This window comes from Panthera pardus, unplaced genomic scaffold (assembly GCF_024362965.1).
Source record: "Panthera pardus isolate Hobbes unplaced genomic scaffold, ASM2436296v1 HiC_scaffold_8, whole genome shotgun sequence".
NCBI classification, from domain to species: domain Eukaryota; kingdom Metazoa; phylum Chordata; class Mammalia; order Carnivora; family Felidae; genus Panthera; species Panthera pardus.
The window spans coordinates 120,590,449-120,612,875 of record NW_026527013.1 but is presented as its reverse complement, the minus strand read 5'-3'; the positions used below and the strand labels follow the sequence as shown (position 1 = coordinate 120,612,875).

Sequence of the window (22,427 nt, the reverse complement as noted above, 5' to 3'; positions counted from 1 at the left end):
TTGGCTTACTTCTTGAGGTGGATCATCAGGTACCGGAGGGTCTCATAGTGGGCGGGAGGCAGCAGCATCAGCACTTCATGGACAGCTTCCAGCCTCTCATCTGCATTGGAGATTTCTGTAACGGCCCATGTGAGGCGTTAGTGCAGTGCTGAGACATTCGCGTTTTCAGAGAAGTAACCAGAAGACTGGTTTGTTCTGGTTGGAGATGGAGGGGAAGTCTAAGAAGTTCATGCAATTTCAGGTGACATTTCACTTAAACTAAGCGACTCGTTGGTGTCTTGCCTTATTCCAGAAAGGCCTGGAGGGTGGGAACCACACATGTATTCAGTGTGCACTGGGTGGGGGACAGGAGGCCGGACCTGGAGTCTGCAGTCGGGTACGTGTTTCGTGGTGGGAGGGACGGCGCTTTGCCCGTCCTCTGAAAGCTGGGTTTACGAGAGAGCTCGCTGTCACGAGCTTTGATTTAAGCTGGATCGCCCATGGTAGTGTTCTCTTGAGGTTGTCTGACAGTGTCTTCCTGGCAGGCTTCCATAACTGAATACACTCTACAACACAAGGGCGCTGGCCGATGAGCCCGCCGGCTCAGCCTGCACCAGTGGCACTTTTCACCCAAGCGCTGGCGTGGCTAACCCCGCTGGACAGTCCAGGTGAGGAAGTAGATACTAGGTCCATCAGGAAAGGGAGGAAACGTGCATGCTTCTGCTTTCGAATAGGTACTGGCAGCCATTCAAGGAGACGTTCCCCTGCCGTTCCTCCTGGGGCAGAGGGCACTCTGTTGCCAGAACCTTCTCCACCTAGGACCACCAGGACCCATGCTCCTGGGTAAGCGTGGAGAATTCTCCTGGGTAGGAGAATGCTCCTACCAGGAAATAGGGCCATAGCTCCGCAGGAAAGGACATCTTGCACTAATCCCAGCCTGCCCACTTTTGTGCCCATCAGGCATCTTATTATTATACTTACCTTTAAATGTTACAGTTTTTATGAACAATTCCTCACGGTGTGTTTGGGTTCTATGTCACGCATTCTAGCATCTGCACCTCCCCTTCCTATGTTGCTGGGCAGAGGGCAGCACCCCTCCTCCCCCCAGAATGGTCCTCTCTCCTGACACCAGTCAACTCGCGTGCCACACGCTAAATGAGCAACCGTGGGCTGAAGGGAGACCAAGGACGATGGTGTTCTTTCCCTGGCCCCGTGACCTCAGCTCCCTGAGCCTAGCTTTCCTGCTCTGTGAAATGGGATTATGAAGTGTGCCTCATCGGGTGGATGAGAAGCTTAAACTAGAGGATATTATCGAGAGGTCCCGGCACGGTACTTGACACAGTAGATTCTCGGTGTATGATCAGTTTCGAACACCACCAGCGGGTCAAACTGGGGGCATGACTTCAATCGATTAGCAATGGGGGTCTGCTTCACGGATGAACGTAGCTAATCCGTACAGTCCTCACTGAAGAACATCGGAACATTCTTGCTTTCAACATAGAACAGTCCCTGACTGTGCGGGTGCCCAGGAGAGAAGTGACGACGGTGTGGAGAGACAACTGCCTGGCACCATTTCTCAGCTGAGTGGCTGGCTTGGTACTGGTTCAACTCAGCTGGTGAACTATGCCTGGTTTTCTTTAAAAAAAAATTTTTTTTAAACATTTATTTATTTTTGAGACAGAGACAGAGCATGAACGGGGGAGGGGCAGAGAGAGAGGGAGACACAGAATCGGAAGCAGGCTCCAGGCTCTGAGCCATCAGCCCAGAGCCCAACGCGGGGCTCGAACTCACGGACCACGAGATCTTGACCTGAGCCGAAGTCGGACGCTCAACCGACTGAGCCACCCAGGTGCCCCATGCCTGGTTTTCTATTAACTGTACCATTGTGCCCTCTCTTGGCAGAGCAGGTGCTCAGGCAGTAATTTAAAGAGTTCCGAGTCCGATTTTCTCGAAGTGAAAAGCATGATACTTAACGGTTTGATACGAATAAAAGATTAGCTCTCGATACTTACTCGCTGCTTCGATAAATTTGGGATAGGTGTCATAGGTGATAACAGGAATGGGTAAGTCTCTGAAGTACAGTTTAAGGGCTCCAGTGATGATGTTTATGTCTGGATAGATGTTGGCAGATATATCTGCCTTTTCACCGTCTGAAAAACAATCAACGATCCAATTCCTAATTAGGACCTATTTTGCCAAGTTAACGCATGCCCACAAAGAAAGAAACGATCCAACGTGGATGCAACGTGCCCGTACAAGTCCAGCTGACTACTCTCGCTTCTAAGAACACTGACATGCAGGAAGTAACAGAAGTTTGGGAAGAGCGATTTTGGGTCTGAGCGCAAGTGTAGCCAAGGGTAGTAAAATTGACCGAAAGTCGTTCTTTGGCCCCAGCCTCTGGTAATTTGCTAAAAAGAAACTTAACATAGTAATTAATATTCCAGACACAAAAGTTCATAATGGAATAGCAATCTAATCTGAAATAATAATTTTTTAAAAATCAAGAAGCTTTTATATAGCTGCACCAGGATTCTTTGGATTTGGGTTTGAAGATCACAGACACAACAGGAAGAGTTGAATATCTTCAGTTTCAATTGTCTCTTTCAGGCTTGTGACGTTTCTTCTTTCTTGGTTCTGTCTCCTCTGCCCCTAGGACTTTAATCTGGGAAACTCTGACCTTCCTTCATGTATAGGTAATGTTATATTTTAACCTTTTTTGCAATCATTCTTTTTTTTTTTTTTTTTTTTTTTGAGCGAGTGCGTGCAAGCTGGGGAGGGAAGAGTCAGACGCTCAACTGACTGTGCCACCCAAGTGCCCCTCTGACAATCATTCTGAAGACACTTTTTGACTTAAAGTTACAATCATTTCGAGACGATTAGCATTTTCTTTTACTTAGAGAACCGAAAGAACAAATGTCTCATCACATTTGGTTCTGAGGATAAAAAAAAGCTGCTAAGGAACAGAAAACAGGGAGTATAGCAGATAGGTCACCTGATCCCATTATTTACAGATTTAACAAATATCTACTGAGAATCTGGCATGTGCTAGGCACTGTTAGGCCCTGGGGAGTCAAAGAGAAAAAGACACATATTCCCTTTCTGTAGGTCTAAGTCGGAGTGGGAGTCAGGCATGCAACTCAGTAGTTACAAGGAAGTGGGAAGCTTGCTCAGCTGGAGGCATGTGAAAACATGGGGGTGGGTGGGGCCCAGGAAAGGGCAGTCAGACTCTTAGGTCAGCATGGGGTGCTCAGGGAGGATTCATGGAAGAGGAAACCCTTGAGCTGACACCTGATTAATAGGTAAGCGTTTGCCAGGCAGAGGTGCGAACGCATTCTAGATGGACAGAACCACGTGAGCCAAGGCAGTTGTTCGTGAAAACAGGTGCACTTCAGTATTGCTGGGGCATAAAGTATACAGGGAGAAGCAACGGGCCATGAGCCTGAACAGATATGGCCGCCGGATCATCAGAGACCTTGTCTGTTCTACAGAGAGAAGGTTCTCTCTGGTAGGCCAGGGGTTCCAGCCGTTGAGTGGCTTGACTACAATTATTTGGACTGTTCGGTAGAAATGTAGAATGAAAACATAATTCAGAAAGAAACGTGCACCCCCACGTGGACTGCAACATTGCTCACAAAAGCCCAGACATGGAAGCAACCTGAGTGTCCGCTGATGGATGAACAGATAAAGCAGATGTGTTTATACCAAAAGGAATAGTATTCAGCCATAAAAAAGAATGAAATCTTGCCATTTGTGGCAATGCAGATGGACCCTGAGGGGATTAGGCTATGTGAAATAAGACAGAAAGAGACACCCTACGGTCTCTCTCATACGCGGGATATAAGCCAAACCAAATCAAAACTAAGCTCATAGATACGGAGAACATATTGGTGATTGGAGGAGACGAGCAGTGAGGGGTGGGAAAAATGGGTGAACGGTTTTTTGTTGTTGTTTGTCTGTTTCAATAAAATGAATAAAAATTAATAATATAGATTCATGGGTTCACCTAGCTTTCTCAGTGAGTCCCCAGGGTGGACCCTGGTGATCCGTACTTTTAACAAGCTCCCAATTTCTCCAACCTAAGAGAGAATGTGGCCTAGAGAACATTTGTCACAGTTATAAACAAAAGGGGTTACCTCCTAAACTTCCACTGGCTTCCCCTATTTCAGTGTTGGGCACATCCGCATCCCTATGCTCTGTTCTTTGGAGTTTTGGGAGAAAGAGAAGAGCCACTGAAATCCTTAGCTGAGGATGCAGAAGGACAGCCTGGTGCCATGTGGACTGTCTGTGAATGTTGGACATCAAATCAAGAGCCATAATGGCACCAAACGCTGGCTGCCCATTCAAGAAAGATTTTAAACTTGTGGGATCGCTAGTCCACAACTTTTAAGGAAACGCTTCCCTCAGAAAGGCAGAGAACTATGTGATCTGTAAACGACTACTCCTTGGTTTCTTGAACAACAACTCTCCGTAGCTCTGAAACCCATTCCCACTATGAATAAAATGTGGTTCCAAAAGAAAGGACGCTAAGGATGCGTCATTTGGCGTTCAAGAAAGACAAAGCCCACCTCTGTCAAATGCCATTTTGACATCTTCAATGTGTTCGGTGAACCCAGAGACTCTGTAAAGACCTTCCGACTTCAATCCTGTGGGGGAAAAGGAAACAGAGAGACTTTAACTTCCTGAAACATCTGCAGAGGACTCTAATTTCATATATACACCGTGTGCTATAAATGAGAAAAATACAGTCAGTGCTCTTGTATATTACACACTGTCACACTGAACGATGCTGTCGCCGGACCTGCCCGTCTCAGTTTCCAGGCAACTCTGTCTTCATTTGCTTGCGCTGCAGTGGAAACCTCACAGGGATCTGGTCTTCTTCCTGCCTGGCTTCACAAAGTGAACCCCTGTTTCAGATTCTCATCAACCTTGGTGCTTCCTTTGTTCATCAGACTTGTGGATTTGATTTCACTGCTTCAGGCAGCAACCCGCTGTCTCCCCAGCATCATCTTAACCCATGTGCCATACTGCATGCAGTGCTGTGCTAGGTATACATACATCCACGGGCACCTCTGTGTGATATATATTGTCCTGATCTTATTCAAACGGTCTAAATTTTATAGCCTTTTGTGTTTAATCGTAAATATTATATGTTCAATGTTTAACTAAATATAATCGATTTCATCATTATACCTTCAAATAAAGGATCATACGCACAGGTGCCGAAAAATAAAATTTGAGTGATGATTCTGGAAACTTGATCACCGTATATTTGGGCTAAGAAAAAGATGTGGTTTCTGCTCCTAGATCTTATTAAGATATGTTCTAAGGCCCAGGCAGGTCCCCAAAGTATCCAAAAGGAGGGAGGGCCAGATCTCAGACCTTGCATGTAAGAAACTAGCTGCTATCAAACTATAACTACAGCAAAAATAAGCGAACAAATAGCTTCTACAGTTGTTGCAATATACTCTGTCAAGGTCTTGATAACAGGAACCTTCGCTGCGTATGAGTATGTACTTTCCTATTCTTCATTTGGGAAATATTTATCAAGTATATGCTCTCTGCCATATATAAGGGTCTGTATCAGGTCCGCATCAGAGACAACAAATGCATGACATGTATCCTGCCGGTCCTTCTCCCCGGACTGTCAGAGACCTTCTTCACTGACCTCAGCTCCGCCTCCCACCGAACCCCACTCAGTCTCAGAACTTGACTCAGTACGGTTGCCCAGGTTGCCACACTGATTAACTGGGTTGGTCCACAAGATGAGAGAGGACTGGAGTCATCGTGTTCTAGTTGGCGGTACAGGTTAGCATGCCTCACTGTGGTTGTAATCTGCACGTGACACAGGCGATGACACGTGGCCTTCTTGTTTGGCCACATCACGCAGAAACAAATGGCCACGAAAGAGCATTTGCAATATGGAATTTGCTACGGGTGGGGCATGAGATGAGACTTTGGCAGAGGTGGTAGCAAAGCTGGGGATGGGAGTCATGTGAATTTCTTCCAGCCCGTTCTCTGGTTCTGTTCACACGTGCAGGATGCCAATGCCTGCGGCTCCAATTCCTTTGCTGTGGCTCCCCGGGCTTACAGTCCTAATCTGTGCTATTGTAACTCTTGTACTAGGCATGCTTAGTGCTATGCTCCCCACGGACACCTCAGACATCAGACACGGCGGTAACTCTGCCCGTGTTATCAGTCACCTCTGACGAGGATCACTACGGGATGATACCAGCTTCTCCAGAGAAGCTGAGGTCCTGAGTCCAGGCTCCAGAGAGGCTGGTGCTCTGACCCTAACTTGCAGAGCCCTCTGAACAACAGGACCCAGGGATGCTTTTCCCAGCTACTCATCCAGAGTCAGGGCACCCCCTTCTCAACTCTTATCCAGATCAGCCCCTGCAGCAATACCTTCACCAGGTCCCAAAGCACCCAATGAACTCTGACAGCTAGAGCAGTCAAAGGCAGGAGCCATTTCGTAACAATGTGAGATTAAATGAGCTAGTCTTAAGGGAACAGAGTAGCTATAGTTTTCATCCTGCGTGGAAAAGGGAATGATTTCCTCTCTCTAAAAGGCTTGGGAGAACAATCTATAATGTCCTCTTTTGTTTTGTTTTGTTTTGTTTGGGAAAGAATGGGATAGTTGGCCAATGCATAAATATCTGTAGATTACACTAAGCCAGTTTGGACACAATAACGGATCCCAACAATAGCAGAGCCCCTACATGGCAAAAATGGTTAAAGCCTCTGGGCTTTATACCTGGTCCAACTATCCACGTTACACCCAGCAGTCCAAATTCTCTCCAACCAGACTTGATCCACCATATCACTGAAGTTTTGGTAACTGCAAAGTAGCCCAACAAAGCACAAATAAAGGAAAATAGGACTCAATCATACTATGAAAAACCTTTTCACGGAAATGTTTCTATCTTCTCTGCCTTCTTGAGTTTTCACTCGAGTGATCTTTTTAGATCATAGATCTTTTTAATCTTTTCACTCTCCTCTTTAAAATAAACAGAAGCAATACGAGCGGTGAATTTCTATATGGTAAGAAACATATGTGTTGATCAACAGTTTCTTTACCTATTTAATGGGGTCACTTTTGAAGACTCCATTCAGACTTCACCTCTGTCATAAACCCTTCCTGGACTGTCCTCAAATAACACTGAAATGTCTTCTGAGACTACATGGTGTTTTGAATACACACACCTGCAACATTGATTTATTTACTCCTCTCATTCTTTTTTTTTTTTTTAACATTTATTTTTGAGAAAGAGAGAGAAACAGAGTGTGAGTGGGGAGGGGCAAAGAGAGAGGGAGACACAGAATCCAAAGCAGGCTCCAGGCTCTGAGCTGTCAGCACAGAGCCTGATGCGGGGCTTGAACTCATGACCCATGAGACCATGACCTGAGCCGAAGTCAGACGCTCAACGGACTGAGCCCCCAGGCGCCCCTACCCCTCTGATCTGCATACTACAGTGTCAGTTTCCGGAAGGTGAGAACTGTGACTTTTATATCAATGTGTAGTACATAACAAATGGCTTAGCAAACATGTTGAATGCATAGATACAAGGTTTGGGTACAAAACAGCACTGATGCGGTTGGCTGGATTTGGCTTATTTGTGTGCGTGTGTATGCACGTGTATGTGTGTGTGTGCTGGGGTAGGCCATTTCCCCAACACGCTCTCTCAACAGTGGAGAGAGAGTCAATTTAACAACTATAAGAAGGTTTCCTTGACAACAGTAAAAACAAACAGTAAAAACAAAATCACATAACAAGGAGTTTTTTCCAAACCTCTTGCTTCGATTTCCCGTATGCATATGTCCACCACCATGGGCCTCTGAGTGTTGTGAGCCTTTACGAGTGTTGTGAGGTCACAACAGTATACCTTCTTGATCCTCTTGAGATCAGGTTGACAGTCGTTGGGAACGTGCTTGGAACACTGTTTGTGTACGTTCAATCCACAGTCTGTAAACAAAGAAGCCACATTAGCCTTGCCTGGCCCTTTTGTAAAAGCCCGACACAAATTATATGTTACCAAAAATAAAAATGAAAACACCCAAGGGTTTGCTGTATTTTTCTGGAACGCCCATCCCATTTGGAGGTGATATTCTCTACAACATGAGTATGAAATCCACCTTTACTCACAAAACTCTTAGAGAATTCCATTTTTCTCATTTAGCCTTTCTGTTGCTGGACCATCAGAATAGAACATTTCGCTGAGATTGTTTGGTTTTGGTGATTAGCTAGGTTGTTTGTGTGTGTGTGTGTGGTTTTTGGTTTTTTGTTTTTTTTTTTTCTTTTTTGGGGCTGGAACCTTTGGGTCCATGTGTGGACTTCTGGGTTTGAATTCCCAGAGCTCGTCTTGGCTCATAAAGGGCACCTAGGACTTGTGCTAGGTTGTTTTCCTAAAGTTCTGGATGCTCCTTTTGTGGAAGACATGATTACTCTCTCTGAAGGAATCTCTGATCTTTGGTCTGTGGACCCATGGCCATTGGCAACTTCTCCCCCTTTCCTGGAGAGTTGCCCATAGCTTTTAGTACCTTCCCCTTCTTGGGAGTTTGGGTAGGCCATTTTTCTTTCTACTTACCTTATTTTGACATCTGTGAGTAGAAATAATGTCTAACTAGATACCGGTGGGAGTACTTGAGAGTTTACAATTTAGAACAATGCCATGTAATGTGATGATTAGAGTAATTATTTATAAAGCTCATATCAAGATCCAAAGCTGAAAAGGTACTTTTAAGTTCAACGAACACATTAAAAGCTTTGTTAGCAGTTGGTATCCACTGACAGAATTTCTCTAACAAGGCACAGTCTACATTCTGGAAAATAAAAATCTAACGCTGAAGTTGTTCAAAGTTGATGTGCTTTGTGTCTAGTCAAAGCACATATATGTTATACACATACATAATAATGAATGTTATAATCAGCTGTTTAACAACAAAAAAAGCACTTAACCACACCAAGGATTTGAGAAAATCTGAACTTTGAATGATTTTTGAAAAGCATTACATGATTTTCATGTAATTTTTAGGCTGAGTTCTATCTACATTCCTTCCAAAGGAAAAAAAAAACAAAACAGTTCTTAATCATCTTAGCTTTATCAGCATGAGAAATTCATCAAAGCTCAAGTAAACTTCAATAATATTTTGACAGATCTATTTAGTTGGATGTAAATTTGAGCAAATGGAACCAAACAGAATTGGTTTGTTTTCTTGTTTGGCTCCCCTTCTATAAAATAAGGACGATAATAGCACCTACTCCTAGGATTATCATTAGAAGCACCTAAATTAATCTGTGTAAACTCTAAAGTGTGGTGAACACTACATGTGAATTAAATAAAAGAAATGGCAAGTGTTAGAGAAAATACAAGGCTACCTGGCCAGCTCTTATTATTTCACTTAGTAAGTTTTGCTCTATTCTTATAAATTTCATCGAAAACAATGTCCAGGGGCACCTGGGTGGCTCGGTCGGTTAAGCGTCTGACTTTGGCTCAGGTCATGATCTCACGGTCCGTGAGTTCGAACCCTGCGTCGGGCTCTGTGGTGACAGCTCGGAGCTTGGAGCCTGTTTCGGATTCTTTGTCTCCCTCTCTCTCTCTGCCCCTCCCCTGTTCATGCTCTGCCTCTATCTGTCTCAAAAATAAATAAACATTAAAAAAAAATTAAAAAAAAAAGAAAACAATGTCCAAACATTGTGATAAAATATACGTAACATAAATTCACCATTTAACCATTTCTAAGTGTACAGTTTAGGGGCATTAAGTACCTTCACACTGTGTGCAGCTGTCACCACTCCCCATCTCCAGAACTTCCGTCTTCCAAAACTAAAGCTCTGCACTCATGAAACACTAACTCTCAGACCCTCCTCCACCTGGCCCCTGGCACCACATTCTATTTCTAGGAATTTGACTATCTTTTTTTTTCAAGTTTATTTTATTTATTTTGAGAGGCGGGGTGGAGGGACAGAAAGAGAGAGAGCGAGTCCCAAGCAATCTCTGCTCTGTTAACATGATGTCCGACGAGGGGCTCAATCCCACAAACTGTGAGATCATGACCCGAGCTGAAATCCACAGTCGGATGCTTAACTGACTGAGCCACTGAGGTGCCCCTGAATTTGACTACTGTTGATGCCCCATATAAGTGGAATCCTTAGCATTTGTCCTTTTGTGACTGGCTTCTTTCACTTAGCATGATGTCCTTCAGGTTTATTAATATTACAGGATAAGACAGGAGTCCCTTCCTTTTTAAGGCTGGATACTATCCCATTGTCTTGACACACCACATTTGGTTTATCTTTTGATGGACATTTGAGTTGCTTCTACCTTTTGGCTATTGTAAATAGTGCTCTTATAAAAACAGGTGTACAAATATCTGTTTGAATGCTTGCTTTCAGTTCTGTGGGGTATAGACCCAGAGGGGGAATTGCTGGATTACATGATAATCCTATTTGTAATTTCCTTATCAACCTCTTTTTAAGATCTGAAGCAACAGTGTGTTTCTGTAGAGTTAAATCGGAGATTTTATTAAAATTAAGATGTTTTATAACATATAAAAATACTCAGTATTTGCAAACGACTACAATTCCAGATGCTATAAATGAGGTCTAGTTCATTTAAAAAACGTTTAAAACATGTAAAATACAGAGAGTTGAGAGGCAGTGATGGCTATTCCTAACCTTTAATGAGCAGTTTTGAGTTTTCCTGCAGCTCAGTGGAAATACGAGGCCAAACAGTGGCCACTGGAGAATATTAACCTTTTAACCTCAGAATATGTTTTATTAAAAAAAAAGAACAGGAAAAAAAAAACCAAAACGCTTTTATCCCAGAGAAAGTTGCAATTCACAGCTACTCCAAATTCCAGAGTTGTGTTCTTGTAATACTGACTTTGGACGGATTTTGCTGCTCAAATTGGATAATACCAGCAATTAGGATATTTCTGGTAGGTATAATCTGGACAGCCTGAATTGATGACCACTGAGTAATTTAGATATTCCACCACTTTGCTCAGTGGTTGAGCCGTGAGATGCTCTGTAACTCCCAGTAAGACTTTTGTATGAAGTGGGGTATCTGGAAACTTCCTGGAGAGGCTGCCTCTGAGCCTGTTTGCCGCTTGCATGGATCTCTGATGGGGGGGCAGGTAGCGTTAAACCACTTACACAAACACTACCTGAACCATCCAGGTACACTACCACTGATTGTCGTATCTACACAGTAGAAGCAAAGGAGAGAAAGGATGGAAGTTCCCACAGTCCTGTGAACCAAAATGGGCAGGATGGCGAAGTACAGTGTCATTAGCATATGTTATTTTAAATGCCCCATAAGAATTATTTTTAAAACTCATGCCCTAGCAAGGGAAGAAATCAGTCATGGTGTTGGTAAACCCAATCAGAATACCACAAGAGGCTATTCTCACTCCTGGCAGAACTGCTTGCCAGAAAAAGTGTGGCGAGACGAATTAGGAGACCCACTTACACATTACTTTGGCAATTCTTTGCTCTTTTGTTAGCCGTATTGTAGTAAGACTTGCTATACGCTAGCTACGTGTCAGTACTGGGCGTGTGTGTCCAGTTCTAGGTGGAAAAATACCGAGGATTTCAGAGTGCTTTGAACATACGTGCCGTCCAATCAAGCTCTTTAGTTGCACTGCTAATCTGATAACAGAATGGGTTCCGGAGCTGAATCCATTTTCCGCCACTTCCTATGTGGCCGAGAGCAATTAACACATATACCTCTAAGCCTCGGTGTCTTTATCTATTCAATGGGGAGAATAATTGCAACTCCTTAAGGTCTTTTGGTGACGCTGCGTGGCATGATCAGCAGAAAGTGCTTAGCTCAATGCCTAGTAAGTGGTAAATGTTTACACTAGTATGTCTATTTTTATGCCCTGCCTTTTGTAGCAAAGTGGGGATGGGAAGGAAATGTGGTTTTTCTACCTTGCAATTCCATTGGAATTGGACTACTTAAGGGCTACTGCCTATTTTGGGTGGCAGGTAGGTGCATAAGAAAATGGACTTGCTTGGATCTTTTTCTTTTCTTACACAAACATGAGATGTTCCTTCTCATTCCAGCAGACACCTAGAACAGTCTCTCCATTAAGCAGAGAGATGCCTTGAACCTTCCAGAAAGCTAGACTTTTGAGCTCACCGGAGTCTGTTTCCCAACTCTGGAGAAATGATCTCCAGCTCAACATCACGACCCTTTATATACATGGAAAAGGATGAAGGACGTTCCCTGTTTACCTGAGCACCGAACCCCTTGGGCGATGAGCCCCCACATGAAGTTGGCACAGTATTCACACCAGTGCGGGCCTCGGAACGTGTGGACCTGTGATCCCAAAAGAAGAAAAATGTCAGGACATTGAGTTATTTGAAGGCAGGTGGCCTCAGACGTGACACACGTGGACGACGTCCAGAAACGACGACCTCGGTGGGAGTGAGCTTCCCTAACTGGGCCTTTTCTTTCCAGTGAGGCGGAGTTACAAACGGACTGGAGAAAACAGATATGCTTCGGTCTTTGAAAATCCTCTATGACCCACCATGCCCTAGGCCAGAGTCAGAAAGGAACGTACAGCACCAGTAAGATTATAGGGCCGTGCCATCAGCTAAGGAACGACACGCTCACCACCCCTAACAAGGCACCGCGCGGACAAACCCAAGATAGCCCGGGGCCAGTCGCTGTAACCTGCATTTAGCTCAGCAAGTTCTGGAAAGCAGAACTCAATTACTGTGTCCTTTTGACCAAAGTTGCTCCATCTGTAGAATATCCAGGCAGGTATAAATAAGACATGATTATGGGAAGATTAAAAGCTTCGAAGTCTTTGAGCCACTTCCCCCTCAAAAAAAAAAACAAACCCACAAACACACACACACACACACACACACACACAAACAACCCCCCAAACCAGGCATTAAAAAGAGAGGAGTGGCTGAACATGAAGGTTACCAGTAGGGTCTGGGTCTATAGAATTGCCTTCCCCAGAGACAGGGTCTGGATTCAGCATGGCCAGGTGTGGCCTACAGGTGTGCAAACCGAAAGCCCTTTCTGATTGGCCAAGGCACAAGTCTTCTTGGTTAGCACCCCAGACAGTTAAATATTTTGAATATGATGAAGTAAGGATGGTTTTATCTTTATTTATTCAGGTACAGGTCCTCTTGCGACTAGACCGTGTGTGAAGTCTCGATTTAAAACAAAAACAAAACAAAAATACTTGTCCTCTAACACCAGTGAACTTCAAGACACAGAACCAGGAGATTCCTTGAAAGCAGACGTGGCCATGGTAAGCCAAAACCCACCACAGGCAGTCTACTTGGAGATATACATCTACTTTTACAAAATTAAAATATTAGGAGACATTGCAAAGGACTTTCCGAGTTGTAAGCCTCCATCGACAAATAAAAGAAATGCAGACGATATTATTCCTTTAGCAGACTGGGAGGCCAGTATGCTATTTTTATTTAATACGAAAAGATAGGAGGATGACAACTACGGATACCGTTTGGGAAGATGCTCATCAGAGCCCTACTTAAAAAAAAAAAAAAAAAAAAAGAAGAAGAAGAAACATCAGGGGCTCCTGGATGGCTTGGTCAGTAGAACATGCAACTCTTGATCTCAGAGTCATGAGTTTGAGCCCCATGTTGAATCCAGGGTTTATTTAAAATTAAAATTGAAATTGAAAAAAAGCATCACTTTGAGATCTTTATTTATTTATCTATGCCAGTAACTGGGTATATATAACATGGCAAACAAAACAGATCTGGTTCCATTCTACTGGAACTCACAGATTTGTAAAGGCCGAGAGAGTGCACACAAGTTAAAAAAAAAAAAAATTAAAAAAAGAACAATTTACGACCATGGTTTCTATGCAACAAAGCTAAGTTATAATAGTCTTTTGGTATTTTAGTTTATCACTTGCAAACTGCCCAGTATACTATTTCTGCTTTGAAAAAACAATGGAAAAAAAAAAAAAAAAACAAACCACCTCTCGGAATTGTTTTTACTAAAAATGGGTAAATGTGCTGTAAGGAAACAACGCTAAGATATGACAAGGCCTCCTTGTAGGAATGCAGAGAATCTATCCCAGGGAGTGCTTGTCCTCTCGCAGAGCCACAATGCCACGGTTCATTCAGAGGCTCGCTCAGATTCAATGTGGTGCTAACAGAATCCCTCAGTAAGGGGGGTCGACCCTATTGGTAGTTGAGCATTTTCTAAATTTAGCAATCCAAGGATTCTTCATAATTTACTAGAAAGACTCTAAAGGGACGTTGTGGTTAATAACGGCAACAAAGTTAGTCGGCTGTTCATATACTGTTGCAATTGCCAGATCAACAGAATAAACTGTGTGGAAAGGACTATAAAAGAAAAAGGAAGGTTGTGACTAGAGAGACTTAAGAGGGGCCCCAGGGTTATCCACAGTGGTGGGGAAGGCTGCTCTTTGAAAGGTGACCTCACGCTGCTTGAAAGAGGGGAAGAGCCGGTCTGGTGGGGGCAGGGTTGGAGAACATTCCAGGCAGAAGGAAGCTAGGAGGCCCTGCAAGAGAAAGAGCTTGCTGTGACTGAGGACTAAAGGCCAGGGTAGCCAGAACACCAGAGCGAGGGAGAGAACTCGGATGACGCCGAAGGTAGGAAAGGGCCTTAAAGGTTTTAGTAACGGGTATAGATTTTCTTTTAATCTAGGTCCAATACGAAGCTCTTCAAGGACTTTAAGTAGGAAGATGATTTTTTAAGAAAAAAGATGTTCTGACCACCATCTTGAAAACGGATGGGAGAACATTTGTAGTGAAAGAGATTCAGAAACCAGGTAGTAGTTTCTTCAAGTTGAGAAATGGTCGAGGCCAAGATCAGGGTACTGAAGGTGGAGATGGGAAGTGGATGGATTGGAGATGTATTTCAAAGACAGAATTCATAAGACTTAATAATAGAATAAACGTGGCTCTTGGAGGAAAAGAGGAGTGGAGAATGACTCCTAGATTCTAGCTTTAGAAACCAGGTGGATGGTGATGACCTTTGCTGAGATAAGGAAGACCCCCTTTGGGGGAAAAACTCAAGAACTGAGCTCTGGACAATTTAAGTTCAAAGGCGAGCAGGAGCCTTTGAATTCCTGAGAGCAGGAATTCACACATAATTCAATAGCTCAGAGGAGTAAGGGCTGGAGGCATACATTTGGCTCACCCCTGACAAATAAATGGTAATTAAAATTGTGTAAATCGGGGCGCCTGGGTGGCTCAGTCGGTTAAACGGCCGACTTCGGCTCAGGTCATGATCTCGCGGTCCGTGGGTTCGAGCCCCGCGTCGGGCTCTGTGCTGACGGCTCAGAGCCTGGAGCCTGTTTCGGATTCTGTGTCTCCCTCTCTCTGACCCTCCCCCGTTCATGCTCTGTCTCTCTCTGTCTCAAAAATAAATAAACGTTAAAAAAAAAAAATTAAAAAAAAAATAAATAAAAAAAAATTGTGTAAATGGACAAAAACTATTAGGGATGGAGAGCAGAAAGTGAAGAAAATAGAGCTCAACCCAAGCCCTCTGTGCTCCAAAACTCAGAACCAAGAGAGTCAAGTGCTTCAAAAGCCAAAGGGTGAACAGTATTTTAGGGAAGGAGTGGTCAACCATGTTCAATGCTGGGAAGACGTCCAGTTAAATGAGGACTCAACACTGATTCAGACACACGAAGTTACTAGTAACCTCGGTGAGAGCAGTCTCGTTGCATCGGTGAGGGCAAAGGTTACACTCAAGTGACACGAAGAATAAATGGGAGGTATGGAAGTGGAGAAATGTGTAGGCAAATTTGTCCGGAAATTTGGCTATGATGTCCAGCAGAGCAACGAAATAGCTCCAGGGACCCCTGGGAGATTTGGGTCAAGGAGAATTTTTTTTTTTTTTTTTTTTTTTTTTTTTTTTTTTTTTTTTTTAAGTAAAAAATGGGAGACATTAGGGCATGGTCACTTGCTGACGGGATTGATTCAATAGGTACAAGAGGCTGGAAATGTAGAGCAGAGGGAGTGAGGGAAGGATGATCTTGAAAAGCTGAGAGATGTTGAGGTTTAGGTCATACATGGAAGCAATATGCAAAAAGAGCAAGAGTTGAGGTTTTTCTAGGATCAGTAAAAGCACAACATCTTCAGATTCAGAAAAGCTAACTGAGTCTCAAACATGGTAAATTAAAAAGATAATATAACCTATATAGATTTTAAAGAAACTGCAGAATACCAAAGAACAATCAAAATCCTAAAAACAAAACAAAACAAAAACACACAAAAACCCAGTTATTTTTGCCAAAGGACAGCAATTATGATGAAAACAGTTCTGTTCAGCACAAAGAAGCTAGAAGGTCATGGAAAAATTTCATCAAAGAGCTCAGAGAAAATTACTGCCAACCTAACTTCTGTACTCCAGAGTGGGGATAAAATAAAAGTATTTTCCAGACAAATGCCAAGGCTGTTCACTCACAGATCCTTACTCAGAGAAATACTAGGGGGTATATACGTCTGCAGGAAGCATACTGAACCTAGTGGCAAGAACAGGATTCCAGAAGCCATGGTGAGCAAGGGGTCAATCTAATCAAGCTCTATCTGCATAAAACAATAACAAGATGACTAATTTCAGGGCACTGAAAAACAGAATGAAAAAATGGCATGGAAGATAGAAGGGGCTTTAAAAAGTCAAAGCATTCTATGGTTCTCATCATTTGGGATATGTACTTAGAGCTACTCATTAACTAAGTAAGGAAGATTTTAAGTTAATTACACATGTATTAGATTTTAGAGTATACACAAAAATGGTGGAATGGAATCTATAAAATGCCTAAGGGAAAATGAAATAAAGATTTGATTAATCCAATGAAAAGCAAGAAAGAAGAAAACAAAGCAATAAAAAAAGCACAGTAAATGGGGTGTGTGTGAAAAATCCTTATTTATCTCTAATCACAACAAATATGGCTCTAACACCAAATAAAAGCCCGAAATTTGCAGATATTCAAAAAGCCTTTGCAAGAAACACACTCAGAACATAATGTAATGGAAATGTTGAGAGTAAAGGGATAGAAAAAACATGCCTAGCAAATGCTAGCCAACAGAAATCCCAAACAAATGTCCTGATATAAAATTTATACTTTTTTTATTAGTGATAAAGATGGTCATTATATAATGATTAGAGATTTAATTTTACCCTAAAGATATAATATAATAATCCTGAGCTATTATGCACATGACAACATGGTCTCAAAAAATATAAAGTAAAAGTGGAAAGAAACCGAAGACAGATTGACAAACCCATAATCATAATGATTTTTAACATCTATTCACAGAAATTAATAGATCAAATAGGTTAAGTTAACATACTGGATACAAAAGGGACCTCATATCCAATAATTTATAGAATATGTACTGTTTAAAAAAATGCAAGAAATGTGTACACAAACTGACCACAAAGCAAGCCTCAACCTACAGAAAAGAACTGACCCAATACAGGCCATATTCTGACTATAATTCAATAAAATCAAAGATCAATAATAGCCAAACCCCAGTATATTTGGAAATTTAAAATAATTCTAAAAAATTAGCAAAGAAAAAATCTTAATGGAAATTACCAAATATTTGGAATTGAAGACACAGAATTTGAGGCAGGCTCCAGACTCTGAGCTGTGAGCACAGAGCCTGACACAGGGCTGGACCCATGAACCACAAGGTAATGACCTGAGCCGAAGTCGGACATTTAACCCAATGAGCCACCCAGGTGCCCGTCAAAGGTGATTTTCAAAAGGATTTATAAAATAGGCAAACTTTGGGCAAGACTGGTCAAGAAGAAAAACACAAGTGCTAAAGAGAACATAAATGCAAATGCAGTAAAGATACTAAATATAAATCTTGAGAATACTAGCTTTATACTAAAAACATTAAAAGTTTTGTGACATTGATAATTTTCTTTTTTGATGTGGATACTTTTTTTTAATGCTTGTTTATTTATTTTGAGAGAGAGAGAGAGAGAGAGAGAGAGACAGAAAGCGTGAGTACAAGCTGGGGAGGGGCAGAGAGAGAGAATCCCCAGCAGGCTCCACACTGTCAGTGCAGAGCCCCACATGAAGCTTGGACTCACGAACCATAAGATCACGACCGAAGCCAAATCAAGAGTCAATGTCCAACTGACTGAGCCACCCAGATACCCCTGACATGGATAATTTTTGTAAAGAGTGTAAATTATCAAAAATTACCCAAACTAATATGGAAAACCCAAATTCAATTATATCCATTAAGTAATTGAATCTGTAGTAAAGCATCTACCCTCAAATAGTTAATGAACCCAAATGATTTTATTTTAATTTTTTTTAATGTCTATTTATTTTTGAGGCAGAGAGAGACAGAGCATGAGTGGAGGAGGGTAGAGAGAGAGGGAGACACAGAATCCGAAGCGGGCTCCAGGCTCTGAGCTGCCAGCACAGAGCCCGATGCGGGGCTCGAACTTACAAGCTGTGAGATCACCACCTGAGCTGAATTCAGACACCTAACCGACTGAGCCGCCCAGGTGCCCCCCTAATGATTTTCTTAAGTTTTATCAATTATTTAACAAATACATCATCTCTAACTAACATAGACCATTCCAGATTGGAGGAGAAAAAAAAAGAAGAAAAGGTCCAGCATTTGCTTTATGAGCTAATACAATCTTGACTCAAATACTATACCAGACCATGAAAGTAAAATTATAGGTCAATTTCAATTATGACCATAAATGTAAAAATCCTTAAAAAAAAGATCTTACTGAATGTAGTGTTATATTTAAAAAAAATGTCATATCAAGGGGGTATTATTTCAGGGATTTAAAGTAGATAACACATCACTAGAATTCACCACAATAACAAGAGAGAGAAACCACATAATCATTTCAAAAATTAGAATACAACAATCAATAAAATTCAACATCCATTCACAACAATAGCACTTCGCATACTAGGAATAGAGGGAACTCTCCTAAAAATAGTTGATTAAAGGTATCTCTGACACACGCATAATGGTCATCACATTTAGAGATGAAATATTAGAATAATTTCCTTCAAAGTCAGCAAAAAGGGCGGTCTATGAATGCTTCTCTTGGGCATTATCCTGAAGAATTTAGCCAGCATAATAAAGTAAGACAAAGAAATATATAACTGAAAGAAGAAACAGGCCATCAAGTTTCCTTAATATAAGAGCAACATAAAGAAATCAGAAGCATTACTATGCATAAATAATACCTCATTTTATTGAACAATAAAATTAAGGACTCCATTTACAACAAAATCTAAAATAGTTAGCAAATAACTAAAGACATTAACGACATAAATAAGAAGAGAGATAGTCTATATTCTTGCACAGCAATACTCAGTGTGATAAATATGTCAGTTCTCCTCCAAAAGTCTATAAATCCAATATAATTTCAGTCAAAATCTCCATGGTACTTTTCACCAAACGTGACAAGATGGTCCTAAAATTCATAAGAATAAAGTCGAAAAGGCTAGCCACAATAATTTTGTTTTTATTTTTTTTTTAATGTTTATCTTTGAGAGAGAGAGAGAGAGAGAGAGTGAGTGAGCGCCTGAGTGGAGGAGGGCCAGACAGAGAGGGAGACACAGAATCTGAAGCAGGCTCCAGGCTCTGAGCCATCAGCACAGAGCCCGACGCGGGGCTCGAACTCACGGACCCTGAGATCATGACCTGAGCCGAAGTCGGACGCTTAACCGACTGAGCCACCCAGGCGCCCCTAGCCACAATGATTTTGAATAAGTAAAAGAATGTAGGAAAATACCTCTGGCCATACACCAAGACTTCTACAGTAACAAAAAAGTAAAACACTGCAGGATGGGCCACCAGACCAGTAGCATAGAGCAGAAAGGGCAGACACTAAGTCACACATCCATGGAAAACTGGTGTATCTCAGAAGTGGCTTTACAAATTAGTGGGAAAAGGAGGTCAGAGAGATGAATTATTTCCTATGTCATCCACCTGTCCACCCACTCATCATTCACTCGTGTATCTCAGACTTACATGCCGACTGCTTACTTTGAACCTGGCACTGTACTAGTCTTTGGAGATACAAAGTCTGATGGATCAGAGGAGGAAAGACCTCCCTGCGCTCAAAGATCTCATCTGTAAGAATAAATAGGCAACATAAATAATGATCCTATGGCAGTATAACAGAGATTACAATAGATTCTTCCTGAGAAGTCTGGGGGAGAAATGATACTTGAACGGAGTTTTCAAGGATGGATAAGACTTCACCAGACTGGGAAAGACGGAATCTAGTGGGGAAGTTGTGTGGACTGGGGTGGCAGATGGCTTAGGGAGGACATTCTAAGAATAGGAAACAGCATCGCCAGAGGCCAGTGAGGGTGGGCTTGGTTTTTGAAAGGTCATGCAAAAAAGGGGTGACAATTTTTTTTTCTGGAATATCTCCAGTGGGTAAGAAATTGCGTGGGAAATATCTCCATACCTTGGGGTAAAAATGAAGACACAATGTCTAAAAAAATAAAGACAATAGAATATTTAGAAATTAGGAGACTAGCTATAATTTTATATATATATATATATATATATACACATACACATATATATATAATTTTATATGTATAATTTTATATAAATTTGTCTGTTTACTTTACACAGACAAAATAGAAACCAGCCTAATGAATGCTTCAGGAAAATACAGGATATTCCAGCCATAGATTTTCTAAAATTTCACTTTTTAGCAATATTAAAAAAAATGATGCATATCAAAATTGCATTTAATGCTTATTGGCCCTGCCCATATTTACCAACATCCTTTCCCATCAGTACATCCCCACCGCCTTTGATCTCATTTCTTCAGCCAAACAAATGCAGACAGACATTTTTTGAATAGCAAAAAACTTCTGTGTCCCCACAAATGCACATTCCCACAGAAATAAAACAAAATGGGGACAGAGGGGAACGTAAAGTTAGTTAAACATTATTTTAGGCCCACTGCCTAATTTCCTCTTTGTGATGGGCCACTGTTTATTTTCATGGCTGATCTATTGTTCAATTTTCTTTTGGGTCCGCAAGGGCAATCTCTAAACAGTAGACTAGATGTAAGGCTGAGGTCACTCTCTGAACGCATTCTGTTTAGGGTTGAGTTATGATGGCTACTCTCCCAACGAAATACCCCGTATCTTGAAAAATCACTGATCAGCTTTTTCCATTCTGTGAAGTTTATTGATTTTCAAGAATATCTTTTCAGAAAAAAGGACATTTTGCCAACTTTAAGGCAGTAACTAAAATACCCTAGACAGGAAGAAAATACCCCAGACAGGAAGAATGTCGGTCCAAGACCATTATACTGGGCATGGTCTGCCTGGGATTCCAAAACCACACCAAACAGAAAAAGATGATATTACGGGAGATAAGGTGTGTTTGACAAGTAGCCCAGGAATGGCCACTTAGTGCAAACAAGAGCCAGATTTGTCAAGAAAAATCTCAGGCGTTCAGCGAGTATCCCCTGACTTGACTCTAAATGAGCAGGATGTTGTTTGTCTCACATCTGCTGAATCTGGAAGGCAGTATTCCCTCGTGGTTTCATAACTAGTGTGTTTCGATGGGTCAGCGCAGACCCCATCCAAGTGTGTAATCAGCTCAGATCAGGTTCTAGACTGTAAGAAAGAGAAAGTGCTTTTTGTGACGCGCTACACTTGAGAAAGTTGTGCTTTTCCGTGTCCGTCAGCCATCAAGATTTCTGAACCTTGGCACTAGGGACATTTCGGGCTGGATAAATCATCGTCACTGTACGCTGTTTAGCAGCATCCCTGGCCTCTACCCACTAGATGCCAGTGGCACCCGTCAGCTGGAACAGCCACAAATGTCTCCAGACTTTGCCAAATGTGCCCAAGGGGCAGAATAACCCTGATAGAGACTCATTGCTATAAACTAAAACCACATCGCCTCAGCTGGTTGTCTTTATTGTTTATATGAAAAATGAGAACTTTAGGGGCGCCTGGGTGGCTCAGTCAGTTAAGCAACCGACTTTGGCTCAGGTCATGATCTCGCAGTTTGTGAGTTCGAGCCCCGCGTCGGGCTCTGTGCTGACTGACAGCTGGGAGCCTGGAGCCTGCTTCAGATTCTGTATCTCCCGCTCTCTCTGTCCCTCCCCCACTCGCATTCTGTCTGTCTCTAAAAAATAAACATTAAAAAAAATTTTTTTTTTTTTAATGAGAACTTTATTCTTTTGATTTTAAAAGGATTCTTTGGGTCAAAGGCAGCTTTGTCTTAGCATAGGAGAGAGGGCTGGAGGTGGCTAACATCACTTCCAGCTACAAGTTGCTGGGTTTTGGGGGTCATGTAGTCCAGCTTCTGCCCAGAGTTACCCCAAGGGCTTGTCTGTAGTCACCCAGGGGGTCAGCTGCACTTGGCCTCCCGGGCTCAGCCAAGGGTTCTTCCTGTCATCTACTTACTGCTTTTCTCATAATCATGTGACAAA

The 22,427-nt window shown here is 42.2% G+C and overlaps 1 protein-coding gene across 2 annotated transcripts in view; it reads right to left on the bottom strand.

The window, feature by feature from the left end:
* The window catches only part of CHN2 (chimerin 2), a 300,454-nt gene that overhangs the window by 4,553 nt on the left and 273,474 nt on the right, over window positions 1-22,427 (bottom strand). For both annotated transcript variants that reach the window (XM_019443693.2, XM_019443694.2), the window contains 5 exons: window positions 12,218-12,302; window positions 7,769-7,942; window positions 4,545-4,622; window positions 1,992-2,129; window positions 10-115 (listed from right to left, as the gene is read on the bottom strand). In XM_019443693.2, the coding sequence (XP_019299238.2) occupies window positions 10-115; window positions 1,992-2,129; window positions 4,545-4,622; window positions 7,769-7,942; window positions 12,218-12,302 (581 nt within the window). The remainder of the gene's footprint in view (window positions 1-9; window positions 116-1,991; window positions 2,130-4,544; window positions 4,623-7,768; window positions 7,943-12,217; window positions 12,303-22,427) is intronic.